Genomic DNA, 23,231 nt, shown 5'->3' with positions numbered 1-23,231 from the left:
CATCAGTGACTTCCTTTTCTTTGTCATGTCTTCACTGCTCCTCTTTCATGTATTTACAACATTATTTTATAACTGTTTGTTAACATGTCCAAGTCACCTTTTAAGCTCCTTGAGAGAAAGGTATTTCTTTTTAAACACTTAACACCTAGCTCAGTGCTCAGCACAAAGGAATTGCTCAATAGATGCTCGTGAATGAAAGAGTATGTCATTTAAACATCACGGCTGTTCTGAAATGCAGGCGTTATTACCCCCATTTTACAGATGAGAAACTGAGGTTGAGATGGAGTTAAGTGACTTAACTGAAACTGTGGAGCCAGAATGCCCAGGGCTCTTTCCTACACGGCACGCCTTTAAACCTGTCTGCTATCTTGCTAAGTACCTCCAAGCCCAACCAGACAACTAGGTAATAAGTGGGAAAGCACTTTGGAAGAGATAAAGCTGTATATACAAACAAGATGTAATCATTATCACCATCATCAACATTGCAAAGCTATAACTAAAGCACTTCCTTCCATTAAAAGCACTCTGCCAAAACACTTAGAAAGGCATTTTCCACTTTGTGCATCTCAGCATTCCATCTTCGCTACAGCCCTAGCTGCAAGAGTCATTCTCAGTTTGGGGACGTTTGCTGAAGGCAAGTGCTTTCAGAACTAAATCCGTTCCTGCCCTGGTGACACATTTTTAAGGGGGCACTGTGGCTGGGCACTTGTGACCCTAGTTCTCTCCTCTGGCTGGTTCAGCAACAGGATCTTACTACCCTCTTCTGGGATACACCGTGAGCTCCCCCAGGCAGGAGCTATGTATTTAGATGCTCACAGCCCTCCTGCCCAGCAAAGGCACGGGTGAGGAGCAAATGCCTATGAATGAATGATTGCCTAAGGAAGGACTTCTTAGAGTTTACTTATCATCAGTGGTTAACAAAGTGGTGACCCAATTAGTTTGTATACAAAGTGTCTGTAGGCAATGAAGTATGCATGTTCAAGGGCGAGTGGGGGGCATACACATACTCAGATTAACTTGTCTCCAGTGACCAAACTGAATGGGGGTGTCACAGGTTGGGTTCCTGGAAATTCGTCTCTGAGACAGAGATTGACATGTAGGGGATATGTTAGGAGGAGCTTCTGGAGACAACATCTGTGGAAGGGAAGGGGAGGGAAGGGCAGGAAAGGGAAGGGAGGGGAGGTTAGGGGAGAGAAGGGAAGAGGAGGGGAGGGGAGAGTAGGGGAAGAGAGGGGAGGGGAAAGGGAGAGAAAGTGAGGGAAAGGAAGGAAAGGAGGAAAAGGGGGCAGAAGGGGAAGCTGAATGGAGATGTAGCTGCAGTGATGGTTTAAGCCAGCCCCATGGGAAGCTCTGACGCTGGATTTTTACACCCCTGTAAAAGTCAGCTATTGACCAGCTATTGGATGACCTTGGGTGAGGCAGCTCTGAAGATCAAGAAGTCTCAAAGCAGGCTGTTATCCAAGAGGCTGGCTGTCTGCCAGCAGCAGTTCTAGCAACTGGGGTTGGGGGGAGGGGTAAGTCCATTCTTGAAGGGGGATCTGAGTAGCACGACACAACACTGTCCACAGAAACTTCTCTTTCCAACCCTATTTCACTAGGTCGTGCCTCTCTGTCAGCAGAGAATTCCCCCACTCTTTTAACTTCTTTATAAAGCTCAGATGTATTTACAGAATAGAAGCATTTACAATCACACACCTTTCAGGACATCCCTGGTGGTGCAGTGGTTGAGAATCCGCCTGCCAATGCAGGGGACACAGGTTCCATCCCTGGTCCGGGAAGATCCCACATGCCACAGAGCAACTAAGCCTGTGTGCCACAACTACTAAGCCTGTGCTCTAGAGCCCGCACGCCGCAACTACTGAGCCCACATGCCGCAACTACTGAAGCCCACATGCCTAGAGCCCATGCTCCGCAACAAGAGAAGCCACTGCAATGAGAACCCGCACACTGCAACAAAGAGTAGCCCCGTTTGCTGCGACTAGAGAAAGCCCGTGCACGGCAACAAAGACCCAACGCAGCCAAAAAAAAAATGGTTCTGAAGAAACTAGGGGCAGGACAGGAATAAAGACACAGACATAGAGAATGGACTTGAGGACACGGGGAGGGGGAAGGGTAAGCTGGGACGAAGTGAGAGAGTGGCATGGACATATATACACTACCAAATGTAAAATAGATAGCTAGTGGGAAGCAGCTGCATAGCACAGGGAGATCAGCTTGGCGCTCTGTGTCCACCTAGAGGGGTGGGATAGGGAGGGTGGGAGAGAGATGCAAGAGGGAGGGGATATGGGGATATATGTATACGTATAGCTGATTCACTTTGTTATACAGCAGAAACTAACACACCATTGCAAAGCAATTATACTCCAATAAAGATGTTAAAAAAAAAAAAAATACTAGTGCGGCCACTATGGAAAACAGTATGGAGGTTCCTCAAAAAACTAAAAATAGAATTACCATATGATCCAGCAATCCCACTCCTGGGCACATTCCTAGACAAACTATAATTCGAAAAGATACATGCACCCCTATGTTCACAGCAGCACTATTCACAATAGCCAAGACATGGAAACAACCTAAATGTCCATCTACAGATGAATGAATAAAGAAGATATGGTACATATATACAATAGAATATTACTCAGCCATCAAAAAGAATGAAATAATGCCATTTGCAGCAACATCGATAGACCTAGAGATTATCATACTAAGTGAAGTAAGTCAGACAGAGAAAGACAAATACCATATGATATCACTTATATGTGGAATCTCAAATACGATACAAATCAACATATCTATAAAACAAAAACAGACTTACAGACATAGAGAACGGCCTTTTGGTTGCCAAGGGGGAGAGGGGCTGGGGAGCGACAGACTGGGAGTTTGGGACCCACAGAGGCAAACTATTAATATAGGATGGATAAACAACAAGGTCCTACTGTATAGCACAGGGAACTATATTCAGTATCCTGTGACAAACTATAATGGAAAAGAATATGAAAAAGAATATATATATATATGTACAACTGAGACATTTGCTATACAGAAGAAATCAACACAACATTGTAAATCAACTATACTTCAATAAAATTAAAAACAAATGAAGATACTAGAATTTTCCAGGCATGGAAGGTGGGTAGGCATTCCAGGAAAAGGGCACTGCAGGTACAGAGGTGGGACACTGAGAAAGGGACAGTTACATCAGGCTGATGTGAGGATCAGGAGAGGAGTTGTTCTCAAAGTCAGCATCCAAAATATTAAACTGAGTTGTGTGTAAAATGCAGATTCCCAGGCCACACTTCCAAAGGAACTGAGCCGATCTGGGGGTGGGGCCCAGGAATCAGAATTCTCACAAGGTCTTCCCCTTGGCTGAAGAGCAGCAGTAGGGCAGCCATCTTTGACTTGCCTTTATGCTAATGCGTTCTATTTTCACCTGTCAACATATTTGCTGTCAGCTTTTGGTAATTGATACTTATCATCTTTAAATGGTTTCCTTCTATTCCTATTTTTCTTCATTTTTTATTTGAAGTGACTGACGAATTACATAAAATGCTTTTCGAGTCTCTGTTGATGTCATCATTTCAAATTCCTCTTTAAATGTATTGAGGCAATGATATTTGATTTCCAACAGCCTCTGATGTGAAAAGGTGTATGCATTTCAGAAAAGAAGGCAGTTTCTTACCTTGGTTGAAAACCTACTAAGTGCTAGGCATTTTCCAAACTTTGCCTCATTGAATCCTTGCAAGGTCTCTGTGAGGAACGCATTTTTAATCTCCACTTTACAAATTAGGAAACTGAGACTTAGAAAAAGTGAAGTGGCTTGTTCAGGTCACAGATGCTGAACAGGAGCAAAGGTTGCCTTAAAGCCACGGAAGCAAGGAAGGTACAGGGTCTGGAATTATCTAAAAATTGTTACTTTTTTTTTTTTTAAGAACATCATCTGTTGACTTTAGCTGTTATGTCAATTTCATCTTGTTCTTTCACTCATTCCACATACATTTACTGGGGGTTCACTGTGCGTGCTAGGGCACCATGGGGAACACTGCAATGAAAAAGAAACATCCTTAAGACCCATTTGCTCCTGCCCATGATAACAAAGTGACTGCAGTGAGAATTGGAGAAAGGGACATCCCTGCAGGTGGAAAGAATCAGAGAAGTCTTTCAGTGGGAGCTAATGTATGACACGGACCTTGAAGAAGAGGTGTAGGATTTAAATATGCTGGAATGGAGAGAAATAGGATGGACGTGAAAAGCCCAAGTGTTCTGGAGTGTTTGCACACAGGGACCAGCCCAGGAGGAACCCGCCTCTGCGACACGCACACAGGTGAAGTGAAATAGTTAAGTACTCTCTCTCTTCCAGAATGGTTGGTAAACGTCTTGGTGCCTTTTCAAGAACTACACTAAAATGTCTCTGTTCAAAACAATTACTGTGCCCATCACCTGCCTGGAGGTAAGTTAACCCATGAACATACACCAACTCTTAATATCCTTTCAGAAAGCAGACACTGAAGTTGTTGGGTGCTGCTTTACTACAGAAAGGTAAAAAGGAATTCTAGAGAAGCATTCTTGTCAGCTCAGGAGGTGAGGAATAATAGCTGCTATTTATAAAATACCTACTTTGTGTCAGCCACTCTGCAGATACACCCGCTCATTACCCCTCATGAAAATGCTGGGAAGTTACAGTTGTTATCACCATTTGCAGATGAAGAAACTGAGGCTCAGAGTGGTTCCATGATTGCTCAAGGTCTGAACAGTCTGACAGAAGAGGCAGACCTAGAATTGTGATCTAAGTCTGACACCAAAACCCACATTATTTTAATTTTTAAAATGTGTACTGGACCGTGAAGGACCCCATTCTAGACTCCTCTGTCCCTGGGTCCCAAAGTGCCTTCTACCTGTAGCTCTACTTGTCCACGTCATTAGCATTCTTTTGGTCACCCCTTACTCTATCCCCTTGGCTACCACCGATCTGGCTGCCCCGTGCTCTCAGCTCTGACCACATGGCAAGTGCCTCAAGGGCCTCCTTGCCAGCCAGGAATAGCTACCACTTCTTGTCCCAAGCAAGGCACAGATGTCCCTGCACAGAACTGAGGCTGTAGAGGCAGACACACTTGCACTCAAATCCTGGCTCTCCCGCAGCCTGGATAAGGGCTCTCCAAGCACATGGTCCAGGCAGGAGCCCTGAAGGTCTAGTGAGAAGGATGGGCAGGGCTTGGGGGTATGTGGTCCTGGATTAACACCCTAGCCCTGCCACCTCCTGGCTGTGCGATGTACACAAGTCCTGAAATCTCAGTCTCAACGTCTAAATACACTCAACACGATAGCATGTATCTCGCAGGGCTTGCTGTGAGCATTAGATGAACGCTGTACATCATAGCTACCAGCTAGTAATTGTTTTCAACTTCTGCCTCTTTCTAGGCTGGTTCAGCTGCCCTGCATTCACCTTTGTGTCTGCAGTGGCTAACACATGGTGCAGCACATTGTAGGAGCTCATAAAGCAGGATGAATCTTGAACCCCATCCTCCCCCTATCTCAAAAGTCTAGGGCAGGGATAGGAAGACTATGGCCCTCAGGACAAATCTGGCCCACTGTCTGATTGTTTTAAACAAAGTTTTATTGGAACACACCCATGCTCAAACATTTACATATTGTCTATGGCTATTTTCATGTTACAACATCAGAGTTGAGTAGATGCAACAGAGAACCCATAAAGCCAAAAATATGTACTATTGGCTCCTTACAGAAAATGTTTGTGGACCCTTGGTCTCGTGTATGGGACCTTTCAATGGGGGAGAGCCATTGAGGGCCTCTTGGTTTTGAAAAAAAAAATTCCTCTGTTCCTCCCCCACCTACACTTTACATCCTCTTTCCCCGGTTTATCTATTTTTTCTCCTTATCTCTCTTGGCCATTACATAATACCTATACTACTTTTCTTACGTATGTTGTTTATTTTCTATCTCCCCCACTAAAAATCTTCATGTGGGCAGGGATTTTTGTTTGTTGAGCTAACTCTTATATCCCAGAACCTCGACCAGTGCCTGGCACATAAGTGGGAACCCCGCAAATACTTGTTGAATGAATAAATATGGATTCCATGGAAAAGACTGTTCAGCCAAAGTGTGTTGGAGGCTTTCTCTTTCATGGAAGATTTGGAGGCTTTTAGAGGGATGAGGTGACGCCTTAACCCCTGCGAGGATGGTATTATTTTTCCTATTTTATAGATGAAACAACTGAGACTGGGTAAGTCTGTGCTTCTCAGACTTTAATGTGCCCATGAATGAATTGGGAATCTTGTTACAATGCAGGTTCAGGAGGTCTGAGCTGGGCCACCAGGTGCTGCAGTTCTAACAAGCTCCCGTGTGATGCCAGTGCTGGTCTATGGACCACACTTTTGAGTAGAAAGGGTTTAAAGCACCCACTCAGGGTCTCTACCTAAGACGTGGAGGAGTGGAGTTTTGAATCTGCAGACCGTGGGGGTCCTCATTTCCCTTCTGTTCCCCCTTCTCTATCTACATGCATCCCTCCCTCCCTCCTATGGTTTGACAAGACCTGTCACACATCCCCTCCTTGGCTCCCTGTCCCCAAACACTTTGCCTCCAGACCTTCCCTTCTCGAGGCACCCCACCTCCAGCATCCTTAGCCTTCCCTTCTGCACAGGTTCCTCTACGTATACACATGCCCAGGACTTTCTGGCCCTTCAGGCGGCCAGTCTCATGTTTCTCCTCTGTTTTAGGGGCCAGTGGTTAAGAAGAAGTTATCTACCTCATGGGCCCTAGGCAGGATGGCTTCCTCCCTCAAGGCTACCCCGTGACCTACACAAGTGACTTCTGATGGTCAAGGGCCATGCCCAAGCCCTCCACTTCCATCTCTCTGCAGCATCTGCCATTGTCAGGTCCTCCTTCTGCAATGGACTTCGCTTGGTTCTTATGGTGCTCCTCCTACCTTGCTGTCTGCTTCGCCAGTTCTTCTCCCCCTCTGAATCTTTAACCATGGCCAGCTCCTGAGCTGGCATGAGTGTCACAATCTAGGATCTGTCACTTAGAACTCCAAGTCTGCACCCATTGGAAGACCCCTGTTTATCACGCAACTTGAACTACAAGGACTTGCATATCTATATCTCCACATTGTTCATCTTTGATTTCACCACAGGGTCCAGCACAGAGAATGGTACAAAGTGGGCAACCAGAGAGTGCTATGTACACTGGCTAACAGACTGAGGGGGTGAGTTGCCCAGAAGGCATTGCATGCCCACACCTACTGTGGAACACTGATGCCACGAGAACCTCCAGAAGACCAGAGGAGCCCCCAGGGGCCACCACTACTGCCCTGACTCCTTATGGTTTCTGAAAGGGGAAAGAAAGAAACTAACATTTCATGAGTGCTAATTTTTTTGCAAGGCACCTTACAAAATCCCTCATTCCCTACGAGTTAGGCACTCTTACCCCTATTTTAGGGTTGAGAGGAATGAGGCTGAAAAAGTTCAGAAATCTTGCTCAAGGCCACATAACTGGTGAGTGACAGAGATGTGACTTGAACCCAGAGCTGCATGACTCTTTCCACCACAGCAACAACAGCCCACACTGTCTCATACCTCTCTGCCTTTTGCACACGCTGTTTTCCCTGCTCAGAATTCTTATTTCTTCAGTACTGGATAAATCCATCTCTAAAAGCACTGATAACTATCCCCTGTTCCACTAAAAAACTGGTCACCCGACTAAGTGCCCCTATTCCACGGTACACGTTGGTGCATCTCCGCCGAGATTTCAAGTATCAATACTTGATGTTAGGCTAGTCTCTCTGATAGGCTTGTGTACTGTGAGGGGGAGGCTCAAAGTCCTGGCCGTCTCTCCATCCACAGTGTCTGGAACATAATGTGCATGTTCAATGCCTATTTGTCAAATAAATGAATGAACAAATGAAGCAAGTTTTCTGGCATTTTCAGTGTTGGTTGGCGGGGTTCATTGGTTCCTATATAACATGAGGGTGGCGATACCAGAATCTCATCTGCTCACTGCGTGGACCTATTGACCAGGGACCCAAACACTGAGCAGAGGGGTGGGGAGGCTTCTGCTGGCTCCATCCTCATCTGTGAAGGTTTCAGCAGATGATCACTAACAGATATGGTCCCTCTCACAAAGCTGGGTTTGCCAGGGGTGGAGGAAGACATGGAATGATGGATAACGGACTTCACAAGGAGTGAGGCATTCTGAGTTTTAATCCCACTCTTTTGCTAACTGGAGCTTGATTTCACACACTTCTCTGGACCTCAGTTTTCAAATATGGAAAATGCCTATTAGAAATGTGAAACTAATTCAGTGGCACCTTCATTACCAAGGATCTATTTATGGAGTTTTTCTCCATTACCCTCATGTTGTGAAAAGGTCTGGTTTTGTAATAAGAAAAATCATCATCTTTATTTAGAAAGAATTGTTAGGCAATCAGCCATCTATAACTACCAACAAAATGCACTGATAGCATGACATAACTAATGATAAACATCAGACTGAGATAATTCCAGTCCCAAACAAAGACCACGTATATTTCTGTCACCTGTGAAGCTGATTCTAGATAAAGCCACGATTCCCTGTAGACTTCCTGAAATAGTGGAAACAGCCAATGAATTTCCTTCTAATCTTTGAGCTCCTAGGGCTACACGTTCCCCAAGTAGGCATAAATGGGCTTTGAAGTTGCCGAGATCAGTGATTTTGTTTTATGTGTGCAAATCCTGCAGGAGGATTAGGTTTTCCTCTTGCTGGAATTTGAGGATTTCTAACTAGAGAATTACACTGACAAAGGAGAAACAGCCCTTCACATCTCCAAAAACAGGGGAAAAGATCCAAGATGGCAGAAACATAACAGACATGAACATTTTCAACATGGACAGTGCATTTTCAAATGGAAAACATCTAGGCAAAATAAAAACTTTGAGGCTACAGATGGCTTAGACAGAAGTGAGTATGAGAAACCAACAGACGGTTGGTGCAGGAAATGCATGCTACAGGTTGCCTTACAGGGCACAAAGCAAAGTCACCCCGGATCGATACTTACAAGTAATAGGAGTAGGAATAAGCATTTCTTCTATATATTGATGGGCAGTCAGATGATGGAAATGTCCAAAAAAGGGGGGAAAAGAAAAGACAAACAAACAAGAATTAGATTTATAGGAAACCTTGGTTCTTAGAAATGCACATAGTATTTCAGCATCCCTAAGCTCAAGGAGATGCAGGTTTCTCAACTAGTCATCGTCCCCAAGAATCAGATACTTTCAGCGGTAGAAGAAAGACCTCTCCTATGATGGAGAAACTCACTACTCATGCAGAGGAAGCCACATCGCATTTGGTTGTTTTAGTCGTTTGAAAATTCTTTCTTACGGTTAAGTAAAACTAGCTTCCTTATAATTATAACTTTTGGGTCTTGGGTCAGATTTCTGTGGCATTCTAGAACTAGTTTACCACTCTTCCACATGACAGTGCTCCTAAGATCTAAGGAAAACCATAATGACTTTTATCTTCTCTGTTTTAGATCAAATCACATCAGAATCTATTTAGTAACGTCACACCAAAAGAAAGGAAATTGTGTACTCAGCATCCAAGATGGCTCCCCAATGATCCATACTTCCCAGCACTCATGCCCATGTTAGCGCTCTCCCACACAGAATCAGGGTTGGCCCTGGGTGACCAACAGAATGTGGGTGCAGTTACATTCTGGGACTTTCTAGGATAGGACAAATAGAAGCTTTGCAGCTCTTTCTGGGTCTTTGGAACTCTCACTTGGAACCCTGAGCCTCCATGTAAGAAGTCTAAGTACCCTGAGCTTGCTGTGGTCTGAAGGGACCATGTGAAGAAACCACACACAGAGAGGCCCTAAGCCTGTATGAACAGAAAGAGACATCCTGCCAACCCTGGGCTGTTCCCACCCCAGCCAACTGGATTACGCCAACTGAGACCCTTGATATCACAGACCAGAAATAAGTCATTCCCTTCAAACCCTGACCAAAGTACGGATTCGTGAGAAAAACAGATCACTAACTTTCATGGCTTATTTTGAAGTCACTACATTTTGGGAAGTAGTTTGTTACATTATCAGGAGAAAACCAGAACAACATTCAAACTTCATCATGAAAGACCACGGCACTAAAAGAAAGGAATTCCAAACTTCAGTTTGAACAGACTACAACTTGAATAAACTCTCTGTGCCTGCATTTTCTTATATGATCCTTAGGTGAGTTGAACTGAATCACTAATTTTCAAACGGTGTTCCCAGGATCCTGCAGAGCAGCATCATTGTAATGGGGAGGGGGGTACGGAGGGAGGGCTGCTGCTTCTCTGCCATCCACCACATTCGGAGCTTCTCCATTTCAATCTGTTTCATAAATTGGCGTGTAAGATTTCACATGACTCAGAATTCCACTCTTCGAAAGAATGGTTGAAAAATCACTGCCTGCAATATATCTCTGATGTCTCTTCTAGCTCTTGGCTTCTGAACAATAAAAGAAAAACAAATAAGTCCGTGATATTCCCTTTGTTATAACTTTTCGTATTTTGTAGAAAAACAAATAGGAACATTTTTATTTTACAGACTTAGCTCCACTGACAATAACTGATACATTTGTGGACTGAGAAAAATTGCTGAATAATTCAGGTCCCCAAATATCCATCTGAGTGGGCAAGAATAATTTGCTTCCTTCTTGAGTTATTTGGTTAATTGCAACTGTTATCCAGTTTGGTTGGCACAGGAAGATGCGGTCTTTATATCCACAGGGTGGGAACATGTCCTCAGAGTCCCAAATTTCCCCTTCTTAAGTAGGAACTGGCCAAAGTCCCCAAGGCAGGGCCATCTCTAGGCTTTCTTTCATTTATCAGGAGAGACAAAGTCCATAGATCCAGAAGGAAAGTGACATCTGAGAGCTAAGACACCATGGCAGAAGGGAAGCCCCATGCCTCCTTGGGAGGCTGAGCTGGGGAAAATGAACCATAGTGCAGCAAGAGCTGGTTACTCACAAAACTGTGCAGTGTCTTTGGCCAAATGAACAGTGGCCCCAGATGATGAAAGGGGTGAAGAACTTCTAACTGATGGGTGGGATCTGGAACAGCCCATATAAGTCACCCAAGCCCCTCCACCAACCGTAACAGGTTGGCACTGTAGGTGACCATTCCTCTTCTTCATTGCTGGCTCTGTGGTCCAGAGCCTGGGAATGTGATTCCTCAAGGGCAGAAAGCTCAGGACCCATTTGATGAAGACTCACAGACATGTCTGTTTTCCATATTGTCAAGAACACGGGACTGAGAATGGAGAGGCCAGTGTTCTGATCTCAGCTCTTTCCTTGCTCTCTGTGACATCTTGGGCAAGTCGATGCCTCTGCCTGGATCTCTGTTTCCTGATCCGTGTACCAAGGTGAATGGCATGGATAACTGCCAGCTTAAACAGCTTTAAGGAGTGGAAATGTGATAAATCTTAGCATCCCAGAACCACCACTTGCTGACTGCATGGCCTCGAGCAAGTCGCTGTATCTCTGAGCCTCAGTTTCCCCATCTCAACGTTGGGGGCAATAATGATCTATTCCCAAGAGTCAGGGTGGGCATTAACATTATACTAATCTAAATTACTTTCCAATTATATATGGTATGTAATACACAAAGTATTTAAGTAAAATATATTAATCTAATTTAATATTAGAATATATTAAACATCTGAAATACAGTAGGCCTCAATAAAGGGGAGTTTATGTTCTCCCCTTATCCACAGATAAAAGGTTTGCTGCTTCTCACTCTGGTGACCAGGAACAAAGTGTTCACCTACTTAGGAATATTAAAAATAGTAATAAAAATTTTAAAAATTAGTAATAAAATAAGAACAAATACTTATGTAGCACTTACTATGTGCCACACACTGTTGTAGGCTCTTATCACACATTAACTTGTGTATTCCTCACAACCATCCTGAGAGATACGTATTATTATCATCCCCACTTCACAGATGAGGAAACTGAGGCAAAGAAGGTTAGGTAACTTGCCTAAGATCACACAGTTAGTAACTGGATTTGATAGCAACATGGCTCTAAAGCTCATGTGCTAGACCACTAGCCTGTGCTGGCTTAGAGGAAGAAAGAATATAGATATATGTTGGGCAACACAGTGGGTCAGGCACTGAGATGCCACAAGCCTTATCTCTTTTAATCCTTCCCCTGGCCCTATGGAGCAGGTACTAGTCTTCTCATTTTTAGTTGAGGAATCTGAGGCTCTAAGAGGTCACCCCTCACTAGGTCTAATATTTTGTGTATTCTGGGACCAATTGCAAAGCCTCCATCCTGAGCCAGGATTTTCTCACAGTCAGCAGCCCCAGGCTACACTCTTGGGTCTCGACATTCTGGGCCCTCTGGTTTTCTGCTCTCAATTTTCAGGATTCACCTCTGCCTGGGCCACCTCTGCATTCCAACATGCTTCCTTAACCTTCAACTCACCTCTGCCAAGTAGCTGAGTTATACTGGATGTCACCAAAAGCCAGTGCTATCCCTGACTCAGCTTCAAGGCAATTCCAGAATGATGGCACCTGACAAGCTTCTATTAATTGAATATGTTTTCCAAATTAAATTGCAAAGTCTTCCAGGGCAAGGATTGCAGTTCTTTACTCTGTGATCAAAACAGAGTATACATGTGTCCTTTCTCTCAGGCTTGAAGATTTACTGAAGGTCTAAATTTACAAGGATACAGTGATATTGCAAGTAACAAATTGCCTGAGACCAAAGATCCTGAGCAGGAAGACAGCTGTGCTTAGAAAAACAAAGAAAAAAACCCAAACTTAATAAATCACATACTGCGGAATCTTCTCAGCTGGCTGACAAGAATGACTTGAGGTACAGCTTCCCTTTGTTTCATACTACTTAAACAAGACTAAGTTGTCTATTTAACCATCCATTTGACCATCTCCCTGCCCATCTAGTTCATAAACCCACCCATTCACTCTTCCATCCATCCCTCCATCCATCCCTCCATCCCTCCATCCACTTAACAATCTATACATCTACTTATCCATCTAGCCCATAACCCCATACACTCATCACATCATCCATGTACTCATCTACTCATTCATCCAACAATCAATCCATCATCCACTCATCCATCTTTCTATCACAGCCAAAACTTTTTAAGGACCTATTATATGACTGTGTCTGCCAACTACCAGAGATTGAAAGAGAAATGCCATCTTGATCCAGCCAATATGTCTCATGGGAGAGCCAAACAAAAAACTTATAAAATAGATGATAATAATAGCTACCATTTAGATAGTAGGAGGTCACTTATGTGTCAGATGCTGTTCTCAGTACATTATGTGGACTATTGTATTTAATCCTCACTAGAAGCATTATTATCTATGTTTTACAGATGAGGAAAGTGAAGCTCAGAGAAGTTAAGTAACTTGCCCAAGTTTATATAGTTGGTAAGCAGCATGGCAAGGATTAGAATCCAAGAAGTCTAACTTTAAGAGCCTGCATTAATAACTACTATGTTATTATCTTCTGGAGTGATAAATGGTATGAGGTGGCAGCTCAGGGAGCTGTGGGACCATATTTGAGGGTAAGGGGTGGGGATGGGGGAGACGTAATTTGGTTTAGAGCCTATGATGCCGGAGTTGTAAAGTCCAGGAACACCCAGATGGAGTAGGAGGGAGGGTATTTCCAGGCTGATGGATGTGTGTTTATGGAATGGGTGGGGGTTTATCAAGGTGGGAATGTCAAGATGCTGGCAGGTTCTAGTTCCCAAAGAGTTTGAGGAGCTTACTCTCCCAGGGAGAACTTAGGTCACAGGGAGAACTCAAAGAGCCAAGTGGGCAAATATTTTTCTAGATGGATGATTCCGGCAGGAGTGTGAGCAAAAAGTGGAAGGGGAGAGGCACTGGGGTCATGAAAGCTGCTGTAAGGGTCAAGGCAAGAGCTGTTAGGGGCTGATCCTGCAATGGCTATGAGGAAGGAGAAGAGGTGATGTGAAAGGTGGCTAGAACACAAAAGCAATAGGTGATTACATGTGAGCATTTTGAAGAGGACTGCCAAGGCTCTAGCTTGAGTGGCTCCCCTAGTGAGTGCAAACAGAAGAAGGATTCACTTTTCAGGGTGTGGAGTAAGCAGCAGTTGAGAATGGGGTGGACAAAACAAGATAATATCAATACATTTATTTGGGGCTGCTTTCCCACCTCAACGAACCATTCAAAATTATGTCACACAATTCAGCATACCCGCAAATCCTGTTTCACATTTCATCCAGGTTAGATGGTGTTAAGAGTGTAGACTCTTATCAGATTGGCCAGGTTTCAGACCCAGCTCTTCCACTTACTAGCTACGTGATTTGGGGCAACTTCTTTAAGCTCTACATGTGTCAGTTTTGTGACCTGTAGCACAGTACAATCTAATAGTTGCCCTGCCTCTTTAGCTTACCCAGTAGTTAGCTTTTCCTACGGCCTCATTATTTTTTTTCCTGGAGAGACAGTGTGTTCTCTGAGTCTCAGACCATGGCACATCTTTCACATACTGCCCTTCCAGCCTGACCCTCCTCTGCACCCCTCAGGGCTGGGTTTACCCCTGATGCTTAACACTGATATTTGGATCTGCGTTCTGAGTGAAGCGTTCTTGCCCAAGAGATGGAGTGCAATCCTGGGCCCCATCTGTTCTAATTTTACTGGGATTCAACACATTTTTAGGGAATCCCAAGTATCTGCAAGGCACATTTGTGATGAGGATGAATCAGAACAGACAGTTGATGGTCCAGTGGAGAAGATAAGATGTGAATACAAATAACAAACATAAGACAGAACATAACATGGATCCTCATGGAGGGGAATCCAGATGGTGAGGAGATTGTGTCTACACTGAAGGTCAGAAGGGATTATTGGAGAAGGTGTTTTTTAAATTAGACCTTAAACATGGGTAGTATCTGGTCACATGGAAATGAGGAACATAGGCATTGAAAGAGGAGGAAACTTTACAAGCAAAGGTATAGGAGTGGGGTGAGACTTCAGGAAATCTGCCAGAATCATTGTGAGCAAGGGGACAGCGTAGCTTGACAAGGCTCTCCAGATGACTTAAGTGTGTGCTCCTTGCCTTATTTCCACCCTACAAACCGCTGTTACAGGGAAGGAAAAGCCATTGAAGGATTCTAGAATGCAGGTTTGGGAGTACAAGTTTCATTTTTCAAACATCACTTTGGCTACAGTGTGGAAGATGGGTTGGAGAGGTGGGGCCAGAGTCAGGGAGGCTGGCGAAGAGACTCATAGAACAAAGCTATAGAGGCTTGCACCAGGGAAGAGGCAGTGGAGAGGGGGAAGGGGAGAGGATGCGACCAAGAGAATGTAAAGATGCAAGTTCAAAAGTACTGGGGTGATGGAATCCCATTAGTTTGCTGATGGAATGAGAGGTAGTACCTCTCACTGAGATGGGGACACATGATTGGAAATACGTTGGTGATGATTTTGTCTTTGACCATAAAAACTTTGAGGGTAGATGTCCAGGAGCAGATGATACAGGGCAGTAGAGCTCTGGCAAGAATGGGCCAAAGCAGAGGACCTGCCCTCCCAGGCCATTTCCGTTTTCAGTCCAGCAGAACTACAACCACCATGTTGTGTGATAAATACACAGCTGAAGGTCTATGCATGTGGCACAATGGCTGCATGCGGGGGAGGATCATTGACTCTTCCTGGGATGGAGGGCTTGTGGGAAGACTTCAAGGAAGAGGTAATACTTGGAGGAATCCTACTTGGAAGAACTTGGGGATGAGAGTTAGAGAGTAGTAGGAGACTTGCAGGTGAAGAGGAATGTCTGGACATTTGATTCAGGGAAATAGCATGTACCAAGGCAGAGAACAGTAGCAAATGATACCTGAATCTGGGTCACTTGTGTCCTATTCCAGGATTCACTTATTTTCTACCGGTCTGCATAGACTGATAGAACAGAAGTTAACAGCAAGGGGTCTGGCGTCACAGACCCTGGGTCTGCATTTCAACTCTGCCCAAGACCTTGGCTAACTCATAAAAACCTTTTTTGAACCTCAGTTTCCTCTTCTCAAAAAACAGGAGTATCAACAGTCCTACCCTCTATGATTATTTGTAGGATTAAAATCAGAGTATGGCAGCGGTTCAAATGGAAAATGAACAAATTAGGTCAGAGTGTGTGTACTGATTGCGGCACTGCCTTTTAACATATTAGTGATGGGTTTGGAGCTGGCTTGGTACACTTGATGGTCATGTGTGAGATGAATGTCCCTGTTGATATTATGCAATACATGCATCACCTGTGCGTAAGCAGGTACAGGAAGTAAAGCCTGTCCCAGCCATTAGCTCATTTGATCCTCAGAACAGCTACATGAGATTGGCTGCATCTCACAGTTGAGAAAGCAAAGGTTGAGCTTTGTTAAGTTGCTTCTCCAAGGTTAGCAGCAGATAAATGGGGCTGTAGAGATTCGGATCCAGTTTTTCTGCTTCCCAGTACACAGCTAACGAGATGTCTATACCCATTAGACTTGGAGCCACTGGAGGGCAGACACAAATCACAGAGAAGCAAGGTACACCAAGAGATGCACATTTCTCTCAAAGTAGACTCTCATATCTCAAACTCAAGACACTCCAAATATACTCTTGGAAGAGTTACTGTTTGGACAGGCAAAGCGTGGTTGGCAGGAAGCTCAGGCTGGACCAGGAAGAGCTGGGCAGGGAGAGGAGAAGAGGAGATGGGGGTGGATGGAACTATGTGCGGCGAAGGACTTTGAAACTGTCTCTCTAAAAGTTGCCTAGTTTGCATTTGAAAAGTAAGAAGGGATGGTGAGGTTAATGTAGGATACAGACAAGTCTTGGGGTAGAGATATACTGTTACCAAAGAATTCTGCTTAAGCTGGCTCCAGTGTTTCCCCATTCAAAAGTGCATTGCTATGCCTTAAGCCTTGGAGGACCATGCTCAGATTTCAGGAAGCGTGTCCCAGGGAATAAATTGGATGACAGGAAGCTTGTAGGCACATGCACATATGTCCATATCCCACGAACAAACATTAAAATGTCAAACTTCCCATATGTGAGTGGCCAAGAAACACCTTCAAACATCAAGATACACTAGTGAAGGCACTAAGGCTTGAGCTTTCCACCTTAATTTGCATTGAAGGCACCCAGGGCCCTATGGTGTTAAGCCAAGGGACCAGAGAGGTGGCCTTACAATGCCTTGGCTGCCCATTCCTTTGGCAGAGGATGTTCGATAATTCTAAAGGGAGGAGGTCAGGGAAGAAGATGAACGGGACTGCAGTGATGAGAGCTTTTCTCTTTTTCAGGACTCAACAGGGTGTTCATGAAAAGGAGGAACGTTCCATTACATAATGGCATGCAGGAACCCATTTTAGAATGTTCTGAGGTCTAGATGTGATCAATAGAGCCAGGAGAAAAAGATGGAGCTATTATCCAGTGACAGCATATTTTGCAGTGAGCTTGGCTATAACCACACCGGCTCTTAACTCTGTCGGAAGGGGCTCCAGATTCCCTTCTTATAACGCTCACGCAATCCTCCATATCTCCATGTAGCCCTGATTCTGTATGGTCCTGCGTTCAAAGAAACCCAGTCCAAACAGCCAAAGGTACTATTAAAAGAAGTCTAAAGTTTAATTTGCATCTTTTTCAAACGGTAAGGGAATTCTGTTTGAATTGCTCACCAGCGTCTCATAACCCCTTCTGCAACCTTGCATTTTTCAAGATCCCCTCCACCCATTATAAAGCAGCCAAACAACAACAACAAAACTTTCCTTGGGCTATGCTGATATATTTCTCTCTCTCTTCCTTTCTCTTACATTCCTTTCTGAATGTAAATTGCTTTAGCTTCTTTCACTAAGCCCTTCCCTTGGTCCTCTGTATCTCTAGCCCTTTCTGGGCCAGCTTTCTAGTTCAGTACAACACACACACACACACACACACACACACACACACACACACACACACACACACACACACACACAAAACACCTAACAGTAAGAGAAAGACTCTCTTTGGAGAGTGACAGGGACGCTTTAAGGCCTGTATGGAGAAACGAGGGGCATCTTAAGTGGACTGGAGACATGTGCCTGCAGCTCTGGGGAAGACTTTGAGACAGCTGAATCCATTGGGAGCAGAGGAAACAGGGAGCCGCCATGGCCATGTCTGTGGAGGTCAGGGAGAAGACCCAGCGCAAGCCAGTGCAGGGAGTGTGGCAGGCATTCGACTTCTGAGAGCTGCTAGATGCAGGAACTAACTCTCGGTCACAAAGGGACACTGAAGAGATGCTGACACTAGGATCCTGAGTTGTGATAATTCGCCTGTTATCTGGGGGTTTCTTTTCCTTTCGTATCTATTCCTTTTAGGTGGCTGTGGACATCATTCTGGTGAGCAGTAAGTAAGTTAGTGACAGACGCAACTGACCAGTGAAGTTTTCCCCATATTTATATATGGGGTTGGGATAAGAAGAGGGAAAGGAGCCCATTAAGCTCTTCCCTGTCCTTTGGTGGGGGCACCTCTAGACATCAGAAGACACTGTGGGTTAGTGGAAAGAGCGCAGGCTGATGTTTAATTTCTCTTTTTCTCCCTCTGACCCAGCCCCTACTCTTCTCTCCTCTCCCCTCCCCTCCTCTCTGCTCCTCCCCTTTCCTTCCCCTATACCTATTTGTAAAATATTACCATCAACTAGGCCAGAAAAATGTCTTATTTTCTCCCAAAGATACTGTATATGCAAACACTGATCAGCACCCCCTACCCCCTGCCCCCTGCCACTACATCTGAGTTTTGCCCCTTGGAAAGATATGGTGATCACGTGATGTCTGTGGGTTGGGTCTGACGGATGGTTTTCATAGAGGTGAGAGATGATGAAGATAGAAGAGGATAAAACCACACAAAGGGCTCACTTTATCCTTGCTGCCAGCCTGAAAACAGAAAGCCCTTTCCTCCCTCCCAGAAAGTCACACGTTTCAGAAATAGCTGTTGAGAGGGAAGTGAAATTTCTTCACAAGCTCACAGACAATGGTGACGTGGGTTAAGCCAGGCTTTAGAAAGAGCAAAATTGGAAGAGCATATCTGACTTACAAATCAGTGGCGAAGAATGAGAACATTCAGGGTCTATCAAAGAGGAATGCAATTCTATTAAATTGGTTACTTTTTTCAGGGAGACTGGCCCAAACTCACCTGTGTCTCTAAAGCGTCTGCGACTCCGAGAACGTGTCAATGACCTTACATGTGCGATGTGCTCACTCACCCCCAGAGAAATCAAACCTCATGTTCGGCCTCATCCAACAGCAGCTGGCTTGTCACAGACATAAAACGTGGCCTCGCTTTATGGATGATGGTGATGGCTCTGAGGGCTCTTGACCCCCAATATTATCATGGACCTTCCCTCCTCCCTAGCCGCTCCAACCAGAAAATCAGTAGCTGGATGAGAACCGAAACTCTTCAGTCATTCTGCTGGGAGCCTGAGGAAAGGAATGATCCTACAGAACAAAGATGTCAAGAAAGAACAGGTCCTACCAATAAGAGGTCCTGGTCAGATGGGGTCCTGGCTGATTCTGAACAGAACCATGCGACACACAGAGACATTCCGGTGCCAGAATGGCTAAAAGAAGGCCGACTACTTGTAGAGCGAAACTGATGGCTGGAAATAAGGACACTGTCTTCATTTGTTTACGTCATGCATTTATATTCATGGGACTCCTTAGAGTAGAAGCTGGAATTTGTCTTTGGGGCATTCTGTCCCTTTGTTCTGGCGGGAACAAGTTTCACAAGCTGTTTTTGTCTCAGGGGTGAAAGCAAGTCCTGTTCCTCATTATTGGGCTTGTCCTGAACTCTGTGAGTAACCAAACCCAGAGCTTCAGGCTGAGGAGTTAGTAGTTGGTTGAAGAATGGACTAAAACATCTCTTTATATCGGAGGCAGGGCAGGTTGCAGCACATATCATTATAATGTAGATAAGTGTTTTGTTTGCTTTGGCAGCCTGGGGAGTGGGAGGGTGGAGACCAAGGCTGGAATCCTGGCATTGAAATTGAGACGGGCAGTAGGCACGGGGACATGGTGGCTAAGGTACGGTAGGCAGGAGGACCCCCTGTTTGGAGGAATAATCAATCGTGTACCCCAGGGACAGTGAGAGCTGATATTCTTCAGCTTTCCCTGATGACTATTTCCTCTCCCTCTCTGCAGCTCCTTTGTGTTGCCTTCAAGCCTCCTGCATCTCTGATAAACAGAAGATGTCGATGTAATGAATTTGGGGGATCAGGAAAGAACCTGTACCCTGGCTTTCATGAGCAATGCACGCAACAGGAGATAACAGTGCTCGCTGACCAGAGGCGCCAGGAGGACATCCTGCTGAGAGGTGACAAGCAGCAACAATCCAGCTGGGAAGGTCCTGTGGGATGCGGAGTAGGAAGGAGCCTTCCCTCAGGGCTGTCACACCATCAGAGGTGGCTCTATCCCTTTGATGCCGAGGATGCATCAATCCCTTGGGATGCCGCCTGCCGCTTGACCAAAGAAAAGTCAAGGATGAATGAAGGTGAAAGGAACGAAGCATTGCTTTCCTGCATCTGTATCTGTGGGCTCACCCGTGTTCCCGGGGCTCCCCTGTAATCTCGATGACGTGACCAATCACAACAGAGCAGCCATCTCTGAGAAGTGTCATACATGGAAGCCCATGGGACTCCAAGGAACCCCTGCCCCGCAAGAAACTTGCCACCTTGGGGCTGCTCGCCAAGCAGATAGCACATGCCCTTCAGACACCAACACCATGAGCCACCATTGGCCCCAAATTTCAGGACCTCAACGGTTGTATCAGAAGGTCCCTGCTCAGAAGCGATCAGCAGGGAAAGGACTTGGTCATATGGCAGTGTCGGGGCCCCCTGGGCTTGGCAGGGTCTGCAGGGCAGCAACCAAAACTCACCTCCTTTTGATGGTCAGCATGACGCCCAGGAGAATGATGATGAACATGAGGAGGCCGGCGACCACGCCGGCCATCTTCACAGTACTGTCCACCTGCTTCTCCGGCTCCACGCTGTTGGGATTCTGCGTGGAGGCACCTTGGAGGGAAAGGGGAAGAAGAAAGATAACTGAAAAGCCTCACATACGTGACGAGACGCAATCGTAATAACAACAGGTTCCATTCACTGAGTACTAACGATATGCCAGGCACTGTGCTGAGGGCATTATACACATTGACCCATTTAACCCTTTTGAGGATTAATTGCTTGAGATGTTGAACTATTATTATTATATAATTATTATTATGATAGCCTTTTTTGTAGAGGAAGAAATTGAGATGCAGAGAAATTGAGTTGCCCAAGGTTACACAACCACTATGCTGGATACAAGGGTAACCCTTATCCTCCCATGAGATCAAGCAGAGAATTTTATCCCTCATACTGGTTTGTCCCTAGGATCAAACCAAGGAACTATGGTTTGAATCTTAGGTTCATGGAATTATTCCAAATCCTACTTAATTCTTTCAGGTAAATGGCGAAAACAACAGCTTTGTGTAAGGGTAACAGAATTAAGAGCACTGGATTTTTAAAGATAAAAACATAACTTTTTTATTTTGTGCCTTATGTGGAACAAATGGTGGGGATTAAAGGGAATTGCCTTGGGTTCAGAAAACGCTTATATCCGCTAACTCCATTTTTGGATTTAATGCTGATGCTATGTTCTCTGCCAGCTACTAACACACTGACTCGATTCCACATCAAGGAAGACAGAGAACTGGACACTTACTATATCCTCTGCCCTGTGGTGGGCCGTTTTGTGGATCCGGCTTGGCCAATCCTTGCAAATATTCCCTAAAGTATATATTGATTTTCCCATTTTATAGATGAGAAAACAAAGGGAACTTGCTAAAAGTCACACGGCTGATAAAGCTCAGGGCCAGGATTCCACAGGTTTTCTGTTAAGTCTAGGTCTCAAAAGTCAGAAGCCCTGAATTCAACTTTCATGTCCTCTAGTCCCTCAATCCTTCTCCTCCCAGACAACCACTTGGCTAATGCCATAGCAAAAGTAAGGAGCCAAAGAATGCCTAAGCCCGGCCTCTTCATGCAGTGCACCAGGGACAGAGGCAACTTCTCATCCCAGGAACCTGTGTGAACCTTCTAGAGTGTGGCCCTGGACCAGCACCTCCGTGAATTCTTCCCAATGATGCCATGTTTATGTGAGGCAGCTTAAATCCAAAGCATCCTTTCCCTGACCCATCCCTACTTTTCTACCACATCAGAATCAGCTCATTCATTACCAGTGACACCACCTTCCCTGGTTGCCCCAGGAGCATTCCTCTCTCTCTTCTCCAAATTCTGATAACACTCTGTACCACTTGGTACAGATCTCAATGTGCTGATGTTATTAGTGATTTGTTTCCCCATCTGTCTCCTCCAGTGGTCTGCAAGCTCCTCGGGGGCAAGAGGAAGCGTCCTTTATCTTTGTTTCCTCATGTTAGCACAGGATCTGGCTCATAATTGGTGTTCCCTTAACGTTTGTGGTGGTGTAATGTTTAGCTGAAGGGATGACATCTCTCCCACACACATTTGTTCTCATGAAACCAGATTGAGTTTCTCCTTTTTCTCAGCCATGTGTTCACAGAACTTAGCTGAGTTGAAGGGATGTTAATGCCCATAAGCTATGATTTTGATTCTCCAAACTTATGGATGTTCAGACCAGTCCTCCGGCACATCCCCTCTTCCTTATTGAGAGCGTCAAGTGTTTCCTTTACCACAGCACTTTCCCCAGACTCTCTTGTAACTTAGAAAAACTGGGTTTACTTAGTCAAGTCTCCCTAGTGGGAATGGCAAGCCTTCAAGAGCAGAGAGTGCATTCTAGTAATCTCTCTAAAGCCAGTGTCTAGCACAGGTCTCCCTCCTCCCCATCGCTGGTTTACAGATGATGGCTGAACGACAGAAAGGCTAGTGGACCACAGTCGTTTGCTTCATTTATTCATTCAAGCATTCATTAATTTGCTACTAAGCATCCATGTTCTGTGTGCCCAACTATGCTATCAACAGGGTCAGAGATCCTTCTCCTGGAAGGACTTACAAAGAAGGGATTTTATTCAGGTCCCCTCACCAGCTAGAGACAAACCCAGCTCATCAAATCACAGGATGGTCTGAGCAGGCTCTGCCTATTTACAGCCAGAGAATTCCTGGCGGAGTTGGCCAACCTCATAGGAAGGCGGGTCTCACATTCCAGAGTGCAGGCAAGTCCCGAGTAGCCCCCATTTTCAGGTTTGGAGA

General features: G+C 45.0%; 1 protein-coding gene across 2 annotated transcripts in view; it reads right to left on the bottom strand.

Annotated features, from left to right (window-relative positions):
* PTPRT (protein tyrosine phosphatase receptor type T) overlaps window positions 1-23,231 on the bottom strand; it is a 785,959-nt gene that overhangs the window by 140,181 nt on the left and 622,547 nt on the right. For both annotated transcript variants that reach the window (XM_068565244.1, XM_068565245.1), the window contains exon 13: window positions 20,906-21,041. In XM_068565244.1, coding sequence (XP_068421345.1) covers window positions 20,906-21,041 — 136 coding nt within the window. The remainder of the gene's footprint in view (window positions 1-20,905; window positions 21,042-23,231) is intronic.

Source organism: Eschrichtius robustus, chromosome 16 (assembly GCF_028021215.1).
Source record: "Eschrichtius robustus isolate mEscRob2 chromosome 16, mEscRob2.pri, whole genome shotgun sequence".
Lineage (NCBI taxonomy): Eukaryota > Metazoa > Chordata > Mammalia > Artiodactyla > Eschrichtiidae > Eschrichtius > Eschrichtius robustus.
The sequence above is the reverse complement of the archived record's forward strand: the minus strand, read 5'-3'. Positions and strand labels throughout refer to the sequence as shown.